Raw genomic sequence first — 21,164 nt, forward strand, 5'->3', positions numbered from 1 at the left:
AATTAAATGTAATTAAAAATTTAATGTTTAATTTCTTTATACAAAATTATCATAAATGTACATTTAGATGTTGTTATTATTTTTAATTAAATAAATTGTATATATTAATATAATTGACATGAATAAAAAAAACATTCTCCTTTCTTTGTTATTGTAATTTTAAATTTTGAAAAAAATGAGACATCTTTTTATGAGAACTACGTGTTTTATATAATATATAGATATATGAGAATAATGATTATACATTATAAAAAGTTATATACAATTATCTAATCAAACCAATCATAAATGAAAAATTTATTGACTTTTAAGATAAGTAATTTAAATATGATTTATGATTGAATCACAATATAAAATTATTTTAGACCGTCAGTGTATAAGCATGTTAATCAATCAATAAAATATATTTTTAGGCTAATCAATTGGTTAGTATAAAAATTTAGTATAACAAAATCTAATTTTGATTGTGAAATGAAAAAAATATAATAATTATAAAATATGAATATTCTAATTTATATTAGAGAGTCATCACAAGTTCAAATTTCCACTAGTTCTTTTGGGGCTAAGATAAATATAAATAGCTCTCTGTACGTATAAAATTCTCTGAGTGTGTTTGGATGGTGCAATTAAAGTGGGTAAAGTATTTTATCTGGAATATTAAAATGCTTTGTTATAAAATAATCTGTTTGGATAAGATATGTTAGAAGTAATTAAAATGTCATCATTTTCTTAAAGCATTCTAATAGACTAAATTGACAGAATTTCAAATTCTCACAAAAATCAGAGGAATTAAAATTCCCTAGGCTCTGATGCAACGCTCTCCCTCTCTCTCAGTCACTCTCACGCCTCACAAGCTCTCTCTCCCTCTCAGCCAATCTGTTCTCTCTCTCAACCACTCTCACGCACACGACGCTAGCGCTCTCTCTCCCTCCCAGTACACTAGCTCTCTCCGTAGCTCTTTCCCTCTCAGCCACTCTCACGCACCACACGTAGCGCTTTGTCACAAGTAAGTTCCCTTTGCGATTTCGATCCACACTCTCGTTGTGCCACGGTGTGTTCATTTTTTTTCGTTAATTTGTGATTTATCTTTTACTTAGTTGTTTAATTTCATTGGTTTTGTATTGTGGGTACTCATTGTTTGATTTCATTGCTCATTGTTTGATTTCGTTAATTTGTACCTTGGGTATTTTTGTAAATTTGTTAGGAACAGATCCTGCACTATAGGTGTTTGTGTTTATTCTTCTATAAGAACTTTGGTTTCTTCACTGTATTTATTCATCAAGCTTTGTAACCCACCTGTGCCTCCGATTTGCTTTAGCATCTGTGGAGGGAGGACTTTGCTCATGTGTTGAGCATTCATATTTCGAGATAAGGCGCCCATTTGTGTAGCCTTGGCTAGCTAGCTAGTGTTACCTAGACCATCCAGGGATTGCAGGATCAAAGAATTGAGTATGTGCTTGAGAGAGGGCATTCTTTAAAGAACAGAGAAGGGTGATGCATCCTCGTTTAATTCATCCTCTACATGACAATTTAAGAGAGTATTTCCAGTTTTATCTCTGTATTTTGAGATAGATAAGGTAAAATCTTCTATGGACTTGTTGAATAAGCTAGAATCAAGCTTAATTATGTTTCTTTTGTCCAACTGTTCTTGCATTGGATGTTGACGAGCTTGAGGCAAACCAGAGTGTTGTTGTAGCTTCCTGTGAAGGTCAATTATAAGAAATTCCATGAGACAATTATAAACTATAGTGTAGAATTAGCTTCTGTAGGATTACATTAGAGATGGATTTTGAGTAAAACAAAGAAAATGCAGTTGATAAGACTGTTTAGGAGCCAAACCAGTTGTAGATTTCTGGTGGTAGATCATCTGCTTTGGTTATTGTGGTTTGTATATAAAATTTTCTGTCATCCATATTTTCCTGAAAATGAACAGATTGAGTTAACAACTTAGCATCCACTTTCAGATTCATGTATAGTTGTCTTGCTTATAAGATCAAAATTTGACCAATAGACATATATTTTAAGGGGGTTATGTCAACAAGAAATCTTTTGAATAGTTACCAAGTCCTTTCTGTCTCTAAAATCCTTATAGCATGCATCCACTGATACTGGTGTTTTAGAGTGTGCTTCTATCATCATCTTTTTGAAGCATTTGATGCTTGACATTGGTTGGTCCTCTTTGCCTTGATTGTGACCTTCATATTTAGCAATATCCATGAATTGTTATGACTCATGTTCCATTGTATGAATCACATTTTGATAATCAAGTGGATGAACCTTTTCATACTGCATACTCATATCGCAGAGTTTAGGGGAAATCAAAGGGGAACAAAAAAAGAAAAGTTGTTGATGCATCTATGATCTAACATTGTAAGTTTCCAATTGTATACTATAAAATTTGGAAGTGTTTAAATGAAATAATTTGTTATGTTATTGTTAGTAATAGAAATAAATAAGAACAAAGCTTATCATATTGCAACTTTTCAATCTTGGTTCGTGTTGAACTGAAGTTGAAGAAACACAGCTAGTATTTGGTACATCCCTGTTCACAATAGTAACTTATTTTTAGATGATACAATAACATTCTAAAAATCCTTTGTCTTGACTTCAACAAATCAAATAGTATCTTATGTCAGTTATGGGTTTCTTGCCAATAATATCACTATAGTTATTTATCTTTTCTTTTGTGACTTATATTATTTTGTTTCTTCTTTCCTAAATGGCAGCATTAGATGTTAATTATTCAAGCTCCTCGACCTTTACACTTGATGATGAATGAAAATTAAGGAATGAAGAACATTGTTTTTTAATTTCTTTTAGTTATTAGGATTGTTATGTACTCAGTTAGTTGATCTTAATTTGAAACTTGTAATTCTTGTTTAAGATCTTTGTTTGAAACTTGATTAGTTAGGACCTTGTAATGTTTGTGTTGATTCATGTTTATACGTTGGTGTATTATTAGCCATTTGAATTTTCTTTCTTTACAAACAATGAAATTAATATAATTTAAATTTTGTATGAGATAACTGTCCTTAAATTATATAATTATTTAATTTTAATATATTTTTTAAAATTATTACGAGACTAGGTAATTAATTTTTTTAACAAAAATGAGGAATTACATATCATTCATCTTTTAATTTTGCAGGATTGTTTAATCTAAGTTTTTTTGTGTGTTACTACAAAAATATTGTGTAAGATTTAAAATTGTTTAGCATTAAAATTATTTTGATTATTTAATTATTAAATATTAAGAAAATTTATTATTATATATTGTATAACATTAAATTTATTTTGAATATTTAACTATTTAAAAAATGACTCATGTTTATTTTCATTAAATATAGAAATTTTAATTTTTAAACAAATATTTAAAAATGAAAATTTGAATTTCATTGAAATTAAATTATTTTGTCCAAACAAGGAAATTAAAATACAAGAAATTGAATTACCTCATTCAAATAAAATATTTATAAAATAAAAAAAATTTAAATCAAGACAATCAAAATATTGTGTATTTGAATTTCTTAAAAAAATTTAAATTTTTTATCCAAACACATGGTTAGAGCCTAAAGACTTTTCCCTTCTTCCTAAATTTCCAATATAAAAAAAAAGAAAATAGTTAATTTTTGTGTGTTGGGCTTGGGCATTTTTTTGGTTCTGGATTGTTCTGTGAAGTTCCATTCCTTTCTCTCCCTTTCTTCTCTCTCTTTCGCTTTCACCGCAACACAACCCTCGTTGTTCCGTGTTCAGGTGAAACGACACCGTTTTACCCTTCCTCTTCTCGGCACAGGTTAGCTCACCCCGTTTCTTCATCTTCTTCTTCTTCTTCTTTCTCTCTCTCTCTCTCAATCGTCGTGATTTTCTTCTCCGAACTTATTTTCATTTCTTTTATCTTCTTCTTTTATCGTATACTTAATAGTACAGAGGAAGAAACGAAACGTAACCCTAGAATCTGTCCAGTATTGAAATTCGTAGTGGTCATTTTCCTGTGTAGAAATGTATGAACTGCATATGTAGTATACACACTTTTCTCCATTCAGTTTGTGAATCCTTTTTCAGTGATTATTACCACAATACCAAAATAATGCATAGGTATTCCGTTCTCGCAGTTAAGGGGATCCTTACCTGATCTTAGGTTTTTTAAGTGTAGTTCATACCAACACAAGTAAATTTCTGATATTAATACGTATGAACACTTGAACAGTGATATATTAACCAGATGGATATATAATTATCACAAATTAAATTGGAGTTTGGCATATTGAACTATGAATTCTTTGGAACTTTATTTTGGTTTGGGACCTGCTGATACTTTAATATTTTCTGGCTTCCTTTCTTAAGGTGATTTAAAGCTTCCTCTTCACTTCAGTTCACTGTTCAAAAGTGTTATATTTTGTTTTTCTAAGTCTATTATGTTTCTGTTTTTTATACTTTAAATTTAAATGTTCTTCTTTGATTTATTATGGTGTGTGCCAACCCATTCCCTTGATGGGTTGATGCGTTGAGCGAAGTTGGCTAAATTTTTTCTTGCTAGGACAGCGGCTCTAAGTTGAACTGGTGATTAGTAAGTTCCTACATTTTCAAATTTTCTTTTCCAAATCAGTATTGTTGAATTGATGTGGCACAAGATAAACTTGTTTCGCTGTTTCTTTTCTACATCCTTGTAAGAGTCTTAATTTTTCATCCTCTTAGGTCTATGGAACTTGCTGCTGTTATTTCCTTTTAATCTTATGAGTTGCTTTTTTATAGATTTCTTAGTTTTTCCTGTAGACCTATACCAAAGTGTTTTACCATATGGGAAAGTTTAGTAGGATGAATAAGTTCTATAAGGTGAAGATTTGATTGCAATTAATTTAGCTATAAACCTGTGTTGCATTTGTTTTGGGATCATGCTGTAGAAATTACAGCTGCATGAATGGTAGACTAAGTAGTTAACAGTGCCCTGTTAATGGCTAAATGTGGAGAGGGGTAGTGGTTTTGAGGCATTTGTATCTTTTTAACCCGCTTCTTTATCAATTATCAATTATTGTCTTTTAAAGCATTGTAAGATGCAACTTTATTATGCAGCATGGCATCAACTGAAAAATTGAACGTTCTGTTATTTTTTATGATTTGGGCATTTTGCTTATTTGCATTTAAGTTTAAGCATACAATGAAGCTATCCAATATTTTGTGTAGTTTTGTGCTATATTTTGATTTGCTAGAATCAATGGTTTACTGTACTAGGAACTGGAATTCTCTATAGAAGTTATAGTGAAAATCAGAGAGCAGACCTCTATTTTAGTATGAAAATGAAATGTAGAAAAAGAAAGAAAATGTCAGAAAAGGTGTCCTTCCTCCATCTCCCCTATCTTTCTCTCCCTTAATCCTTGTGTCTAACTGTTTCCCTTTCCCTCCTTGCCACACTAGCAAGGTTTTTACAACCTAAATCTCTCTCCTGTCCGTTACTTATTTCCCACACGGCCTAGCATACGAGTGACTAACTTACTGATTTACTTTATATTTTGTTCAACTTTCAAATGTAGACAGTACTTACTGGTTATATATGTATGTTCAGCATCTAGCAGGTTGTAGAAAATATGGCCAAGCATCATCCTGATTTGATTATGTGCCGGAAGCAGCCAGGGATTGCCATTGGACGACTGTGCGAGAAATGTGACGGCAAGTGTGTGATCTGTGACTCTTATGTGCGTCCTTGTACGCTTGTCCGAGTTTGTGATGAATGCAACTATGGATCATTTCAGGGTCGATGTGTCATATGCGGAGGAGTTGGAATATCTGATGCCTACTACTGCAAGGAATGCACACAGCAGGAGAAAGATAGAGATGGTTGCCCCAAAATTGTTAATTTAGGGAGTGCCAAAACTGATTTATTTTATGAACGCAAAAAGTATGGTTTTAAGAAGAGATGATGAAGGTAGATTACTGAGGCATGCGTATTTCTCTAAAACTTTTTGTATGTGTATTGTTCGGATATAAGAACCGGATGTGAAACCTTGAGCTTGTAAACTTTTTTATGGTACAATTATGAATCATGATATAATAAATGCTTGACTAGTTTGCTACTGGTAAAAGAATTAGCCATTATGGAAGTATCAACTTGAACTACAAGAAGGCCATTGTATTTGTTGCTGGTTTTGGATTATTAAAATCAATGGCCTGATCAAATGTTAACATTGAAATTCGACTAGCTTTTGTGCTTGTTGAGGAGCAATTGTCCATTTGCCTTTGAGGCAACGGGGTATAATTAAAGGGCTCTTCTTAAGTTTTATTTTTTCTTAAAGAAAATGTTTTTGAAAAATTAAAAACGCTTAGTTAATATTCATACCATGTTATGATACCAAAGCTAAGATAATTGGGGTTGTTACCGTTTTGTATAGGTTTTCCAAATAGGAAGAGATTTTGTATAGGAATTGCAAAATGGAATGGAGGTTGAAATAATTTATACGTTTTTGAACTCTCAAAATAAATTTTATCTTTTTATTAATTTATTTTTGTATTTGATTTTTAAGATGCTTGGGAAGGCGGTTTTTGAGAGGAAAACGAAAAGATGATTTTTTAAGAGAGCTACATAATTTATAAAAATAAATAACAAATTAGGACCTTAAATTTATGCTATTTTATTATTTCATGTTTTTAAATGTTTATTAAGCAAAATATATTTACCGTTGAGCACATAAATCAATTGGTGTGATATTATTTTAGCTTAATGTAAGAAAAATATCTGTGTATACTTTAAAATACCTTGTATTTAATTCACTTTTACTATATATATAAGAAAAATAGAACTAAATATAAGTATTAATGTTATTAAATCAAATATAGAAATAAACTGATATTTTTATTATAATATTAATTAATTATCAATAAAAATAATTTATTTTTGTATTAGTATTTAATAACAAATATATTAATAATTATATTTCTTAAATATAATTGTAGTTATTTAAATAATATTTTCAAATAATGTATTTATTGAATTTAATATGTTTAATTATGATATGAGCATATTAAATATATAAATTTTTTAAAATGTATCTATATATATTAAAATCTATTATTAAATAAAATATAATAATTAAAAATTTAATACTTATGTATTTAATTTTAATTATTATTTTCAAAAAAATATTTAAAGTAATAAAAATAATGTGTATATAACTAAAATAGAATTAAATACAAGTATTAAAACAGTATTTGATTAATGTTATTAATGTGGTATTTATATAAGAAAAAAAGATTATGTGTATAAAATAATTTTTAATATCATTTAAATACATATTATAATATTATGTAATGTGTGTGTGTGTTAATATTATCTTTAATTATTAATTTTAAAAATATTATGAATTATGCTAAATTTAATTATAATTAAAAAAAATATTTTACTTAACGTATTATATGTTCACAAAGCATAAAGTAATCAATTTTGTGTGTGTGTGTTGGGGGGGGGGGGGGGGTGTCATGGGCGTGTGCATGTTGCGTGTGTGGGTGTGTTTTTACGGCAAATTGCCCTAAAGGATATTCCCCAAATAGGGCTGTTTTCAAACTAATTCTACGATGAGTCTATTTTTCTACGTAAAATACATGTAAACACATGCAAACCGTCAGTCCCATTGACGAGTTTGTTGTGGCTGTGACACGTGGCGAAGACGCCACTGCCACTGGCGAGTTTCACTGGTGTCACCAGCCCCATTGACAATTTGGCCATGCAAGGGAGAGTAGTTAGTTTGACTGGCGAGTTCCAAGCTAGGGGGGAGGTTTGTAGGGTTGCAGGACTGCAAGTCGTTGTGAGAACCTTAAGAGTTAAATCCGAGGTAGAAGAGATGGGTAGAATTCTTAACAATATTGTTGCAAGTAGAACCGTCAAAATGGGTTCCGACTCGTGGGCCAGCCCGGCCCATTGCGGACTAGAGGTGGGTCGGGCTCAATTTTTTTTTTAAAAAAATCGATACCGATAACTTTTCAGCCTAACTCACTTAGCCCGTGGGTTAGGTGGGCTCAACCCGTGGGTTGGTGGGCCAGCCCGTCAACCCACCAAATTTAAATAATATATTATTTTATTTTATTTTATTATTATTATAAACTTATAATTGTTAAGAAATTAAATTTTTATTTTGTAGCTAGCAACTCAATTGACAATTCACACATTCAGTAATAGAGCAAGCCCAAACAATAGCAAAGCCCAATTGAATTAGCAAGTGTTAATTTGTTAATTGGATAAATGGTTTTGAAGATATTGGTAATTTACATTTCTTTTTCCATAATTTTTAGTTTGTTATTGGTGTGTTGTTTTATTTATTTGACTTATTAATGATATTGTTTATTTTTTTCTTGTCTTTGTAGATGAAATTAATGGTGATGTTGAGAAAGAAGAGGAAGTTGTTTTGGATTTCACAGTCCATGACTCTAATGTTTAATTTCAATAGTTTAGAAGTTTATTTTTGATGATATTTAAATTTCAATTATCTTAATGTTGAATGTTTATTTTGAAGACTTCAATCACTTTAATATTGAATGTTTGGATTTGATTTAGTTTGATTTTTATATTAGATTTTATTTTAAGTTGTTTGGAATAATTTATTTTTTTTTACAAAAAAAGGCAGAAAAGTGGGCCAGCCCGCATAACCCACCAACCTGTGGTGGGCCGGGCCGGGCTGACATTTTGTTAGCCCACACAAAAGTGGGCTGAGCTGGGCTAGCCCACTTTTAGCTCAACCCGTTGCGGGCCAGCCCACGTGGGCCAGACTGGCCCGTTTTGACAGCTCTAGTTGTAAGTTTAATTGATTTGTTAATATGATTTTGTTGAGGTTTTTTAAATTTGTATGTTATTATTTGTGTTATATATATGTTACGTTAATTTTAGTTGGTATGTTATTATTATTTGGTTTAGATTTTTTTATGTTTGTATGGTATTATTTGTGTTATACGGTACGTTAGTTTTAGTTGATTTGTTAATATGATTTTGTTGAGGTTTTTTAAATTTGTAGGTTATTATTTGTGTTATACATATGTTACGTTAATTTTAGTTAGTATGTTGTTATTATTTGGTTTAGATTTTTTAGGTTTGTATGGTATTATTTGTGTTATATATATGGTATGTTAGGTTTAGTTAGAATGTTAATATTATTTAGTTTACTTATTTTAAGTTTTTATTGAAATATATGATACGTTATTTATTATATATATATATATATATATATATATATATATATTGTTTAAATTTTTGTTTCCATAGTAATTTTTTGATTTATTTTATTTTATTTGTATAATATATGTTATTTAATTTAAATTTTGTTAATTGAAAAACAAATTTGGTCATTTATTTAAATTTATCTATGTATTTTAAATTTAAATTTTGTTATTTGTAGAGTATTTTAGTTAGTATTTTAAGTTTTGCATGTATTTTATTTTATTTGGAGAGTATATTTAAATTTTATTATTTGTATCATATATTTTGTTATTCAAATATATGTATTCTGTTATTTATTCAAATTTTAATTATTTGGTATGTATATTTAATTAAATTTTTGTAAGTGTACTCAATTTTTTTTAATGTATAAATTTTATTGTCAATTTATTGTATTATATTTTATTTTGTAGTATCAATGACATCTTTCTCGTCATGTTCATCAAATATACAAATTAAGTCTGGTCCAATTGATGGTTATGTTTCATGAATGCAAGCAAAGCATGTGTCAGAACATGTTTTGAATGAGAAAGAAGATAGAAAATTACACATCACACAAATTGTTCCCACATATTTAAAGCATATCGATCTTGCCAGCACCACTAGCTATATCAGTGATCTCGCCAGTAGCATTGGCTATATCTTTGTCATCTCACGAGTAGCACTGGCTATATCCCCATGGTCTGAAAAAGCTGCCTCTGAACCCTAAAAAGCGCTGCCAAAATCTGGAAAAGCTGATGCCCTAGTTATGGAAATCGCCGGTCAAACTGGCTACTCCCCTGCATGGTCAAATCGCCAATACGAGTGGCGAGACCACTGCACTCCGCGCCACGTGTCGATGCCAGCCCAAACTCACCAATGGGGCTGACGGTTTCCTTCTTCCCTGCATTCATTTTACGTAGACAACAGACTCATGCCAGAATATGTTTAAAAACATCATCGTTTTACGAATAAGTTTGAAAAAGTAGCCCCTTTAGGGCAATTTGCCTATTTTTACATAGGAAGGGACTATAATAATTGCATTTTTTAGGGGGGAGAGAGACTGCAAAATCATACTACAATACTTACACCTTTCAAAGGAGTAGAGAGTAATTTAACAATATTATGTTAAATGAACTAATTTTTTTAATTGAATATAAGAGAAAATATTGAAATCTTCATTCTCATATTAAGCCCACTATATCATTAGGTATTCGCATCCGAGATATTGTAATTGTCCGCTTTATATTGATCGAATCTCGTTACAATTAAAAGGTGCTTCAAAGAATAAGGAATAAAGATAATTATAAATTATCTTTAACATCAACTCTTAAATATGATGTAGAGCTTTTAGGTATACTGAAACAAATCCATTATCTACCGAAAGAAAATCTATTTAATCAATGGAGAAAGGGGTTACAAATCCCAAATTCAGAAAATGTACTACAAAAGCTTCATTAATAAATACTTGAAACTTATGAAAGCATTGATGACAGTATAAAAAAATGAATGCAATAAATACTTGAAATGAAAGCATTGATCAGTATAAAAAAATAAATGCAATAAATACTTGAAACTCATGAAAGCATTGATGACACTATAAAAAAATAAATGCAATAAATACTTAAAATGAAAGCATTGATGACAGTATAAAAAAATAAATAAAAAAAATAAATGCAATAAATACTAAAAACTCATGGAAGCATTGATGACAGTATAAAAAAATAAATGCAATAACTCATTTTTTACTCTATAAATTGTAGAACAATTTTGTTGTCTTCTACAGTCATACAACAAAATTTGACTTTCTAGAGTTTGAGAGATGACGTTCATCGCTCGGATGTGCTTGCTCTTTCTTTTGCTCACCTCTGCAGTCACCTGCAAGGAACAACCTCTGATGAGTTTAGTGCTTTACATAAACAATTGAAAAAATATAGTATACATAACTTTTTAAAACGTGTTTTTAGTTTATTCTTTTCTTTTATTTATGAAAAATGTATTGGCGTTATGTGTTTTCTGATGCTTAATATCCTTCCAAGTTAAATTAAAGATTTACAAGAAATAATTTTCTCATAATTGTAATAATTTATTTCCACATTTCAAATTGAATGTTACTGCTGCAGAGATAAAGGAAAAAGGGAATCAAGATCAAATTTTGCATTTTGCTATGTTCTATTAGTGCTGTTAGGCATTTTTTTTAGTATGCATACAATGGTAAAGAATATTAGTGATGGTTCAACGACACTATTTTTTTTTTCATATATAATAATGAGTTAGGATAGACCCATTACTACTCATACTAACCATTTGTTGATTAGGCATACTATTTCTAATCCTTATTAGTATAAATTAAGAGGTATGTTTACTTCTGTTTTTATTTTTTGTTTTCATTTTTTTAATTTTATAAACCTGCTATCTTATTTTTAAAATGTTTTCTGTTTTAAATATTTACACGGCAAAAGTGAAAATGACTTTTTTTCTTTTCTTTCTAAGAATCTAACATTAGGTGAAATGATTTTAATTTGAAACAGGGGACCTAAATAGCAACCACAACATAGATGATTATCACTATCCAGGGGCCAATCCAAAATACGATCCTTGCATTTCTCGTCCACCACGTCCAGGTGAGTAGTTATTATATTTATTTTTAAAAATATACTATATTTTAATTAAATTCCACATTTAATATATTTAGATTTTTAAGTCAAAATGTCTTATAGTACATGTTAATGTTCCCGGCTTGTTAAATAAATAATAAAAAAGTCTCATTCAATTGATTAAACAAGATATACAAATTGGTATATACGATGCTACTTATCTTTAATTTTTACAGATAACTAAAAAACTTGTTAAATAAATTAACTGAATACTAACTATATAATGTTAGACCCAACCTTTTTTACTTAACTTTTTAATATTCCATAAACTTTAAGTAATACTTATTCGTTCTTAAAAAAAGTAATAGTTATTTTGATAAATTATAAATATATCATCAACACTTTGTTTTTTTCTAATGGTGAAAATACCACCATGAGTGTATTAGGAAATTTTTGCTCCAAATGCTGAATAAATATTCTCGCTCATGAATACTATGATTTCCATATTGCTCTAAACATTAGCAATGTACTTATAATATAATTTTAAATATATTTTTTATTCTTAATAAAAATTCTCATGAGATTCATCACATGATGTCTATGTCACTGTTTGAAATTTTTTACTTTTTACTATTTCTGTTAATAATAAAAAGTACAGTAAATTTTGTGTTGATAACATTTTCTTGAAAGGATTTATTTATTTTAAAAATATACACACTATTTAAGGAAAAGTTATTAATAATTTGCGGACTGTGTTGTTCTTCCCGGCTACCATGTTAGCATTAATAATTTGCAAACTGTCATGTTTGTGGATTAAATAAGTAAAGGTTAACACTTAACATAAAACTTAAGGTTAATAATCTCTACATCTTTGTGTTATTACTCGATGAATTCTAAAGATTAAAACTATATATTAAAATTAAAATATCTATTTAAGAGAGGTGTTCATATTTTGCTTTCAATTATATTTAAGTAGAATTTTTTCTTTTAGGAAAGATGTTTATAGAAAACTAAGAGCATTGTATTCTTTCTCTTCAATTATTTTGGTTATTTTTTTAATACTTATATAAGTCACAAGGTAATAAAAGTGATTTGGGTGTTCTTTTTTAGGGAACCGAAAGATGCAGATCAATGAAGAAGATTATCTCGGACCAGGGCCTAACCCTATACATTATCCTTTCTCCCCTCATCCTCCCCCACTTGATGATTGAAGACTTAGTGTTATAGACATGGCTGATGTAGTGACAGTGGAGTTAAATTATAAGCATGTTTAAAAAGATTAAGTCAAGTATATATGAGAACAAATTTGAAATTAAAATGTATAAATTTCTCTCTCTAAGTATTTTAATAAACATATATGTTTAGGACTTGATCTCAAAATTATTAGTTGTTGTTTCTTTTTATTTATTTTTACCGAAAAGTGTTAGTTTATTAGTTTTATTAAAAATATCAGTTGAGGAGATTCAAACTAGCGACTTCTCTCTCCTCCTTTCACCCTTCTCCAATCATTGAACTAATCTTATATCTCCAAAATTATTGGTTGTAATATAAGGAGCTGCTTTTCTGTTAAATCTAATGGCTTTATGTTGTTGCCTGTGGCTCATTTCTTTTGGTCAAAATTAGTTTTAAGGTCATTTTTAAATTCATTTGGCTAGCAATAATTGGAAAGACTCTTGGTTGAATTGGTTTTTTTATGCACCATCAATTTTGTTGTACACAAAGATTTTACTTAGTATCATTCTTCAATCTCAAAAGAATGACAACTTTTTATGTTTCAGTCAGATTGTTCTCCACAGTGATAATTTCTTAGATTTAGAATATTTCTTCAATCAATGGAACACAAGAAAACATCCATAATGAATGGTACAAACATTACACTCACAAGGAAGCACAAATGAAGTGAAAATTGAGTAACTCTTAAAAATTTGTATCTTAAGAGTTAAGGCTTTTGATATCACTTTCGGTAATTTATGATATCAACTATGTCCTGTGGAGAGGTTTGAATTAAGTACTGCATTGTCCTCTTTACTTCCTCATCAGATACATTCGCGCCCGAAATCATTCTCACTTTCAGTGACTCCAATCCAACAAAGCAAGGTGGTATAGTTATAGAAGGATTTGGGAGAAGAATGAGTTGGAATAGACATAATTTAATGGATATTCTTGAATTCAAGACTGAGTATTGAAAAAAAAAGAGATTAAATACATTTTTCATCTTTATAATTTTATGCTTTTTTCATTGTTTGTTTCAGTATTTTTTTCTTTCATTTTAATTCTTAGAAAATATGTTTGTTTTGTTTTTCATTCTTAAAATATTTTAGATTGCACTATCAACGGTAAAAAATTAGTATCTAAAACGCTTTAAAAAACAAACATATTTTAGTAAGGACTAAAATAATTTTTTTTTGCAAGAACAAAAACTCGAAATTACAAGAAAAAAATATATTTAAAAAAGAAAATACAGACATATCATGAACCTTACTCTTAGCAAAATTCCGAGTGTACTAGGAGATAGTGTCATTGTCTTTACATTATATATCACTTGCAGCCAGCTTACATTAACTAAGTAACTGTTCTCAAACACTTCAAGATGTACTTTTTCGAGAAAAGAAAGATTGCATGTGGAGGAGAGTTGGCGGTTAGTAAAACCTATGATCATGAGCGAAATAAGATTTGGAGTAGAAAGTGCAATATCACAATCTTGTCTTCCAAGGAGATTGAGTATGGTCAAACTGGTAAGGTTGGAATTAGATATGCAGAGTAGTTTTGCATCCTTATGCAAAGAACAACTTCCAATGACCAAAGTACTCAACATGCTACAAGTTGAAAACAGCTCAGCACATTCATTGTGTGAAAGTGAAATGCTCAAGATGCAAGCTTTTTAATGCTGACAACTGCAGAGATTTTGGAAGTTTTTTCATTTAAACATCGCAGTTAATGGAAAGCTTAAGAACTGCCAAAGATGTTGGGGGAAACTCAAATTTGGTTCTGAAACTTAACTTTGTGTTGATTGTCAACTTTTGAACATTGTGCATAGAAGCATATTTCATGACCCTATTTAGGAGTTTGGGCTCAACCAAACCATGGCGCTTGAAATCAAGACTAAGAAGGGAAATCGAGTCATCTCGACTGAACAGAACCCAAGATACAAATTTTCTAAATTTGTTCAGCTTACTAAAGTGTGAAGAATTGAATGCAAAATTAGTGAGACGTTTCCAAAGGTCTTTCTCCTCTTTACTATCTCTTCCTCTTCATCTTCATCACCAACTTCCCCTCTCTTCCTTTTCCTACCTATATATAGCCCAAAATAGTTTCTAAAATATTTCATCTATAGATATTATCGAGAAATTTGCTTAGAGACCAAATTGGGGAGTGAAAATCTAGAAGTACTTAGCATAGCAACACAAAGAATAATTCAAGTTGCTTCTAGTCATTTTCCTAAATCATTGGTAAAAGGGAAGGAAGGTTATGCCAAAAATACCTTGTAAATTGTGATTTGGAGACAGATTAGTGTCACAACTCTGATTTTTTTTCTCGAATGCTGCTTTCAAGTTTGGTACAATACCCATCTAATCTAGATATAAATATTAGTGACATTGGTTATTTGTTATATTTAATAGACTTTTAATTTTTTTTACAACTAAAGATTAATTATAAATAATTAACAACACAACCTGAATATTATCTTCTTGACTATAACTACGGCAATTATATGTTAAAATATAGGAGAGTAATTCCAATTCATGTGTTAGCTATACCTTATTTACAATCATGCTTTTTAACCTATACACAACAAGGTTAAAAATATAACATTGAATCTGTTAATTAAGTCACAAGAACTTGAATAGAAAGAAAGAGTGTGTGACAATGTGAGGTTTATGTCCATTGCGACAATTTTCTCACTCTGTTTTGTAAGAACGCTCCAACCATATGAAATCAACATAAGTTTGAAGAAACATTCAAACCGAGTGTATTTACTCTCAAGACTTATACTTTGAAGAGTCTGTCAAGGTCTCTCCCTCCTGATTCAGGTCCAACCTAGAAAATATTTTAACATGCAGACTCTATCTATGAACTATACAAAAGACACAACTCCTTAAGTGTTCTCAAAATAACTTTAAGTTGTCATGCCTCAAAGACATTAAACTTGTCGGGTTCCCATAGTGGATCTCATCACACTATTCGTTGCGCATTAACACATCGCCCTTAAAGGGTCTTACAATTGTGTGATTATACAATGTATAGCTCACAACTCAGTACGTACAATATCTCAATACACATGTATCTTACAATTCAACACATACTCAATTTATCACATATATCCAATCCCAATCACAATGTTGTAATCCCAAGCAACATGTTATCACACCACATGAATCATATACATATCATAGAATATTCATATATGCATGACACAAACACAGACTTTACATATGAATTATGCAATACACACAACTACTTAATTGTTATCAAAATCATTTTAACTCGTTGTGCTTCAAAGTGATTAGACTCGTCGGATTCCCATAGTGAAGCCCATCATAAAACTCATCGTGCATTAACTTATCGCCTTTAAATGGTCTTATAGTTGTGTGATTGTATAATTCATAGCTCACAAATCAATGCACACAACATCTCAATACACGTGTGATCTCACAATTTAACACATACTCAACTTGTCACTTACACATAGTTCATCACATTTCCATAATCCCAAGACAACACGTTATTACTCCTCATACATCATATACATATCACACAATAATAATATTAATATTTTATGTTCATACAATTAAACCCCTCAAACAATTTCACATAATCATATCAAAATCAAAGGAATCAAAAGCATAGGTTCAAAAACATGAAAACACCAAGAACACTTAATTTTATAAACCAATTTGCATTAGGGGATCAATTGGCCCGTCAAACATAGCAATCTCATTATTATAATCGTAAAGGAAGAATTACAATACAGTAAGCATCCCAAAATAAACCTCAAAGTGATCCTATAAGGATCTATACACATGTTCATTCTAATCCCAAATGAGATAAACTCATCCCTTACCTCTAAACTCATGTGTGTAGTCCTACAACGATAGAGGCATCTCTACTAGTTCCCTAAGATTCTTCAAGCTTTTTTTCTAGTTGTTTTGCAAGAGTTTCCAAGCGTTAGAGATAAGGAGAAATGATTAAAGCCTCAATTTTACTATCTCAGTGTGAGGGGCATATCTCCCATCACAGACATTATTTTGCAAATCCCAATGATGGGAATGTGCGAAAATGAGTTTTTAAGGTGGTGTCAAAATTTCAGGCCGATCCAACAATTAGATACTCTAAGATTGTATTTTTACTGATACATGTTTGGGTATATGAAAAAAAAGAGAATTTTGGGAGAGGAAGTAAGGAGAACGAATTTGAGAGGAAGAGAGAGAGAGCCAACAAACATATCATAAATGTAAAAACTAACCTAATATGTCTCTATTCATAGCTAGGGTACTTTGAGCCTATTATTTACTCTATTTTCTTTATTTAATTATTTTATAAAAATGAATTCTATTTTACTCCCTATCAAATAAATAAATAAAATATCATTTTTATTTTTTAAAAACACATATTACCAGATTGTGTTATTCCTACCATGTAGAAAATTAGTGGCGTTAGTCTAGGTGAAAGATAACTACAAGTCCTTCTTGGGCAGAAGTTGTTTTGAGATGAGAGGAAACCTAAGATTAAGGTAAAATTCCCTTAACTAGTAGTCGAACCAAAAAGTTATTTTAGGATTCCTTGAATTAACCTTAATTCTTGTTGGAGATGACTCAAGTAAGTTTAAGTTTTCGGGTGAGATCCTTGTAAGGAGTAAGCCATAAGTTCATAGAGAAGTCGACCACTGTAAACCGTTGAGTGCTATCCTAGCCGCGTAGGTCCTTATTGGAGTAGTAAAATATTTGAAATAATTTTTAAGTTTAGAGGAGTGCTTGTATGAGGACAAGTAGCGGCCTAAGTTTCCTCGATAACTCAATATTCATGAAAGGATTTATCGTACGTATGACCTAAAGTTTGTAGCCACGGTTTTCGCTTCCACACTTTAGAGGTATTACTATTAGTTTGATACGTTGTGAGAACCTTAAGAGTTAAATCCGAGGTAGAAGAGATGGGTAGAATTCTTAACAATCTTGTTGTAAGTTTAGTTGATTTGTTAATATGATTTTGTTGAGATTTTTTAAATTTGTATGTTATTATTTGTGTTATATATATGTTACGTTAATTTTAGTTGGTATGTTATTATTATTTGGTTTAGATTTTTTAGGTTTGTATGGTATTATTTGTGTTATACGGTACGTTAGTTTTAGTTGATTTGCTAATATGATTTTGTTGAGGTTTTTTAAATTCGTATGTTATTATTTGTGTTATATATATGTTACTTTAATTTTAGTTGGTATGTTATTATTGTTTGGTTTAGATTTTTTAGGTTTGTATGGTATTATTTGTGTTATATATATGGTATGTTAGTGTCATACCCTAATTTCGTCCGGGGACCATTGTTTGGTGGCATGCAACCTTCGCTTGACCGCCTCGAGGTACTTAACACCCATCGTTAGGTAATCCGTAAAGTTCTGCGACATTCCAGAAGTAAAAAAGAAGCATTGTTTCACAACCTGTAAAGTTCCGCAACATTCCAGAAGTCAAAAAGAGCATTGTTACATAATCCGTAAAGTTTCACAACATTCCAAAAAGAAAATGGATGTCATTACGGAATCCGTAAAGTTTCGTGAGATTTCAGAAAGAAAATAGCCAAAAACACAAAAATGGGGGAGGGGTGAACTTATCAAGATAGGGGTGTAAATAGAAATTCAAATCTAGGCCCTTCCGGAACATTTTGGAAGTTGGGCTGCTTAAGGAGGAAGCAGCTGGGCGGCAAGCTCCTCCACGTTTTTGAAAAATGGTTTCCAGGGCTTCCGTGGCTTCCGTAATGCATTCGTAAAATTTCCGAAAACCTTGGGTAAGCATATTTCACTTAACATTGGTGAAAAGGAAGAGAAAAAAAATGAAAATCAAATCTGAAACACTTCTGTAAGGCTTCCGTAAATTTTCTGTAAAGTACGAAAAGGGGGGTGAACTTAGTAATTCGGGTGCGCTTAGAAAGCTTCCTCAAGAAGCCTCTGGGCGGCAAGCACCTCCCTTTTTCCTTATAAATAGGGGAGGGGGTCTGTTTCAAAAATATTCATCACCCCTTGGCTATGCATTTCGGCTGTTTTGGGTGAAAAAATGTATTTTCGTGAAGAAAATCCAAGCCGAGGTGCTTCCATAACGCTTCCGTAAGCGATTCTGTGGAAATTCTTCATTGTTCTTCATCGTTCTTCACCGTTCTTCGTTCATTCTTCAGTCTTGAACCGGTAAGTTCCCGAAATCAAATCTTTCAATTCATTCTTCGTTCTGTGTACTTTCACTTTAATTTCGCTTACTTTCAGTTTTCTTTTCTTCTGCTTTAAAGAGTTTTTTATCGTTTATTTAAGTTGTTTTCTCACCTAATAAATGATAAAATAAATTTCAACTGATCATTTATGTTGTAATCTCGTTTAATCACTGTTAAAACAAAATCTAACCGATCGTTCACGCTGTAACCACGGTTAAACCAAAAAAAGGCAAAATAATAATAAAATAATTAAAATATCTTAAAAAAATAATAATAAAATAATCAAAATATCTTGAAAAAATAATAATAAAATAATCAAAATATCTCTGATAAAATAATAAAAAAAATCAATCGGACGTTTTTTCTTTGAAAGTTTCCTTGAATGAATTGACTAATAATCAAAGTGAAACCAAGGCAAAAATCAACTCACAAATCAAGTTTTGTTCGCAAAAATCACTAAAAACCGTTTTAAGGTCCAAGGCCTTAAACGGTCCTCTTTGCTTTTTTCGATTAACATGGACCGTTCAAAAGCATAAATCAACATGTAACTTTACTACTTTTGCAAGAACTACGTAGGTCTGATTTCCTCATCACAATTGAGGATACATAGAAGCAAAAGCCCCGCTTTTGTCGACCACCCCAAGAGATCGTTAATGGTCCAACGCCTTAACGTTTCTCTCATTTCCAAAAATCAAAAGATCCTTTAATGGTCCAACGCCTTAAACGACTTTTGTTCGTTTAAAATCAATCTTGCGGAAAAAGATCAAAACAACTTAACCAACGTTTAGTTCTCAAAGAACTACGTAGGTCTGATTTCCTCATCGCAATTGAGGATACGTAGGAGCGAGGGAAACACCCTTTACTAAAGCAAGTTCGCATTTTAGTGAAAAAACACCAAGACTATTTTAGTCTCACAAAGTCAAGAACTACGTAGGTCTGAGTTTCTCATCACAAATTGAGGATATGTAGGAGAAAAATCCCTGCTTTTGTCGACCACCCCACCTTTCGTTACCGTGACCCAATAATCCGGTGGCATGTAGAGATACTTTACGGTTATCCGCACCATGTCATTCGGAGACCCCAAGTCCAATTGACAAGCAGAGACCAATGTGGTCATCTGCACCCTTTCTGGAGATGTCAACATCTTCCGGTAGAGACTATTTTAGTCTCACACCGCTTTCACAAGAACTACTTTGGTCTGAATTCCTCATCGCGATTGAGGATACGTAGGAGCAAAAGCTTCATATATTTAATTAATTTTTTGTAAGTGTACTTAATTTTTTTAATGTATAAATTTTATTGTCAATTTTTGTATTATATTTTATTTTGCAGTATCAATGGCATCTTCCTCGTCATGTTCATCAAATATACAAATTAAGTCTGGTCCAATTGATGGTGACGTTTTATGAATGCAAGCTAAGCATGTTTCAGAACAAGTTTTGAATGGGAAAGAAGACTGAAAATTATACATCAAACAAGTTGTCCCCACATATTTAAAGCATATTGATCTTGCCAGCACCACTAGCTATATCAGTGATCTTGCCAGTAGCACTGGCTATATCTTTGTCATCTCGCCAGTAGCATTGGCTATATCCCCATGGTCTGAAAAAGCTGCCTCTGAACCCTAAAAAGCACTGCCAAAATCTGGAAAAGCTGATGCCCTAGCTGTGGAAATCACCGATCAAACTGACTACTCCCTTGCATGGTCAAATCGCCAATACGAGTGGCGAGACCATTGCACTCCGTGCCACATGTCGATGCCAACCCAAACTCGCCAATGGGGCTGGCGGTTTCCTTCTTCCCTGCATGCATTTTACGTAGAAAACAGAACCATGCCGGAATATGTTTAAAAACATCACCATTTTACGAATAAGTTTGAAAAAGTAGCCCCTTTAGGGCAATTTGCTTATTTTTACATAGGAAGAGACTGTAATACTTGCATTTTTTAGAGGGGGAGAGAGACTGCAAAATCATACTACAATAC

The 21,164-nt window shown here is 31.1% G+C and overlaps 2 protein-coding genes across 6 annotated transcripts; both read left to right on the forward strand.

Moving 5' to 3' along the window:
* Window positions 1-822: 822 nt before the first annotated feature.
* On the forward strand, window positions 823-6,077 carry LOC100305969 (uncharacterized). 5 transcript variants are annotated; one of them, XM_006590194.4, is made up of 2 exons: window positions 823-1,006; window positions 5,561-6,077. In XM_006590194.4, exon 2 carries the CDS (start codon window positions 5,583-5,585, stop codon window positions 5,913-5,915), a length of 333 nt encoding a protein of 110 aa, XP_006590257.1. In that variant the 5' UTR covers window positions 823-1,006; window positions 5,561-5,582; the 3' UTR covers window positions 5,916-6,077. The 5 variants fall into 5 exon arrangements, with proteins under 5 accessions (XP_006590257.1, XP_025980055.1, XP_006590256.1 ...); XM_026124270.2 differs by lacking the exon at window positions 823-1,006 and adding an exon at window positions 1,555-1,577; XM_006590193.4 differs by lacking the exon at window positions 823-1,006 and adding an exon at window positions 3,634-3,793.
* A 4,883-nt stretch (window positions 6,078-10,960) lies between these two features.
* Window positions 10,961-13,090, forward strand: LOC100306605 (uncharacterized). The gene is given in 3 exon segments (NM_001250488.2): window positions 10,961-11,073; window positions 11,704-11,796; window positions 12,880-13,090. Coding segments are annotated over 3 exon segments (273 nt in total). The 5' UTR covers window positions 10,961-10,994; the 3' UTR covers window positions 12,981-13,090.
* Window positions 13,091-21,164: the final 8,074 nt, after the last annotated feature.

The sequence above is a fragment of the Glycine max genome, chromosome 11 (assembly GCF_000004515.6).
Source record: "Glycine max cultivar Williams 82 chromosome 11, Glycine_max_v4.0, whole genome shotgun sequence".
NCBI classification, from domain to species: domain Eukaryota; kingdom Viridiplantae; phylum Streptophyta; class Magnoliopsida; order Fabales; family Fabaceae; genus Glycine; species Glycine max.

Coding starts and splice junctions, on each gene's coding strand:
- LOC100305969 (XM_006590194.4), top strand. CDS start 5,583: ATGGCCAAGCATCATCCTGATTTGATTATGTGCCGGAAGCAGCCAGGG.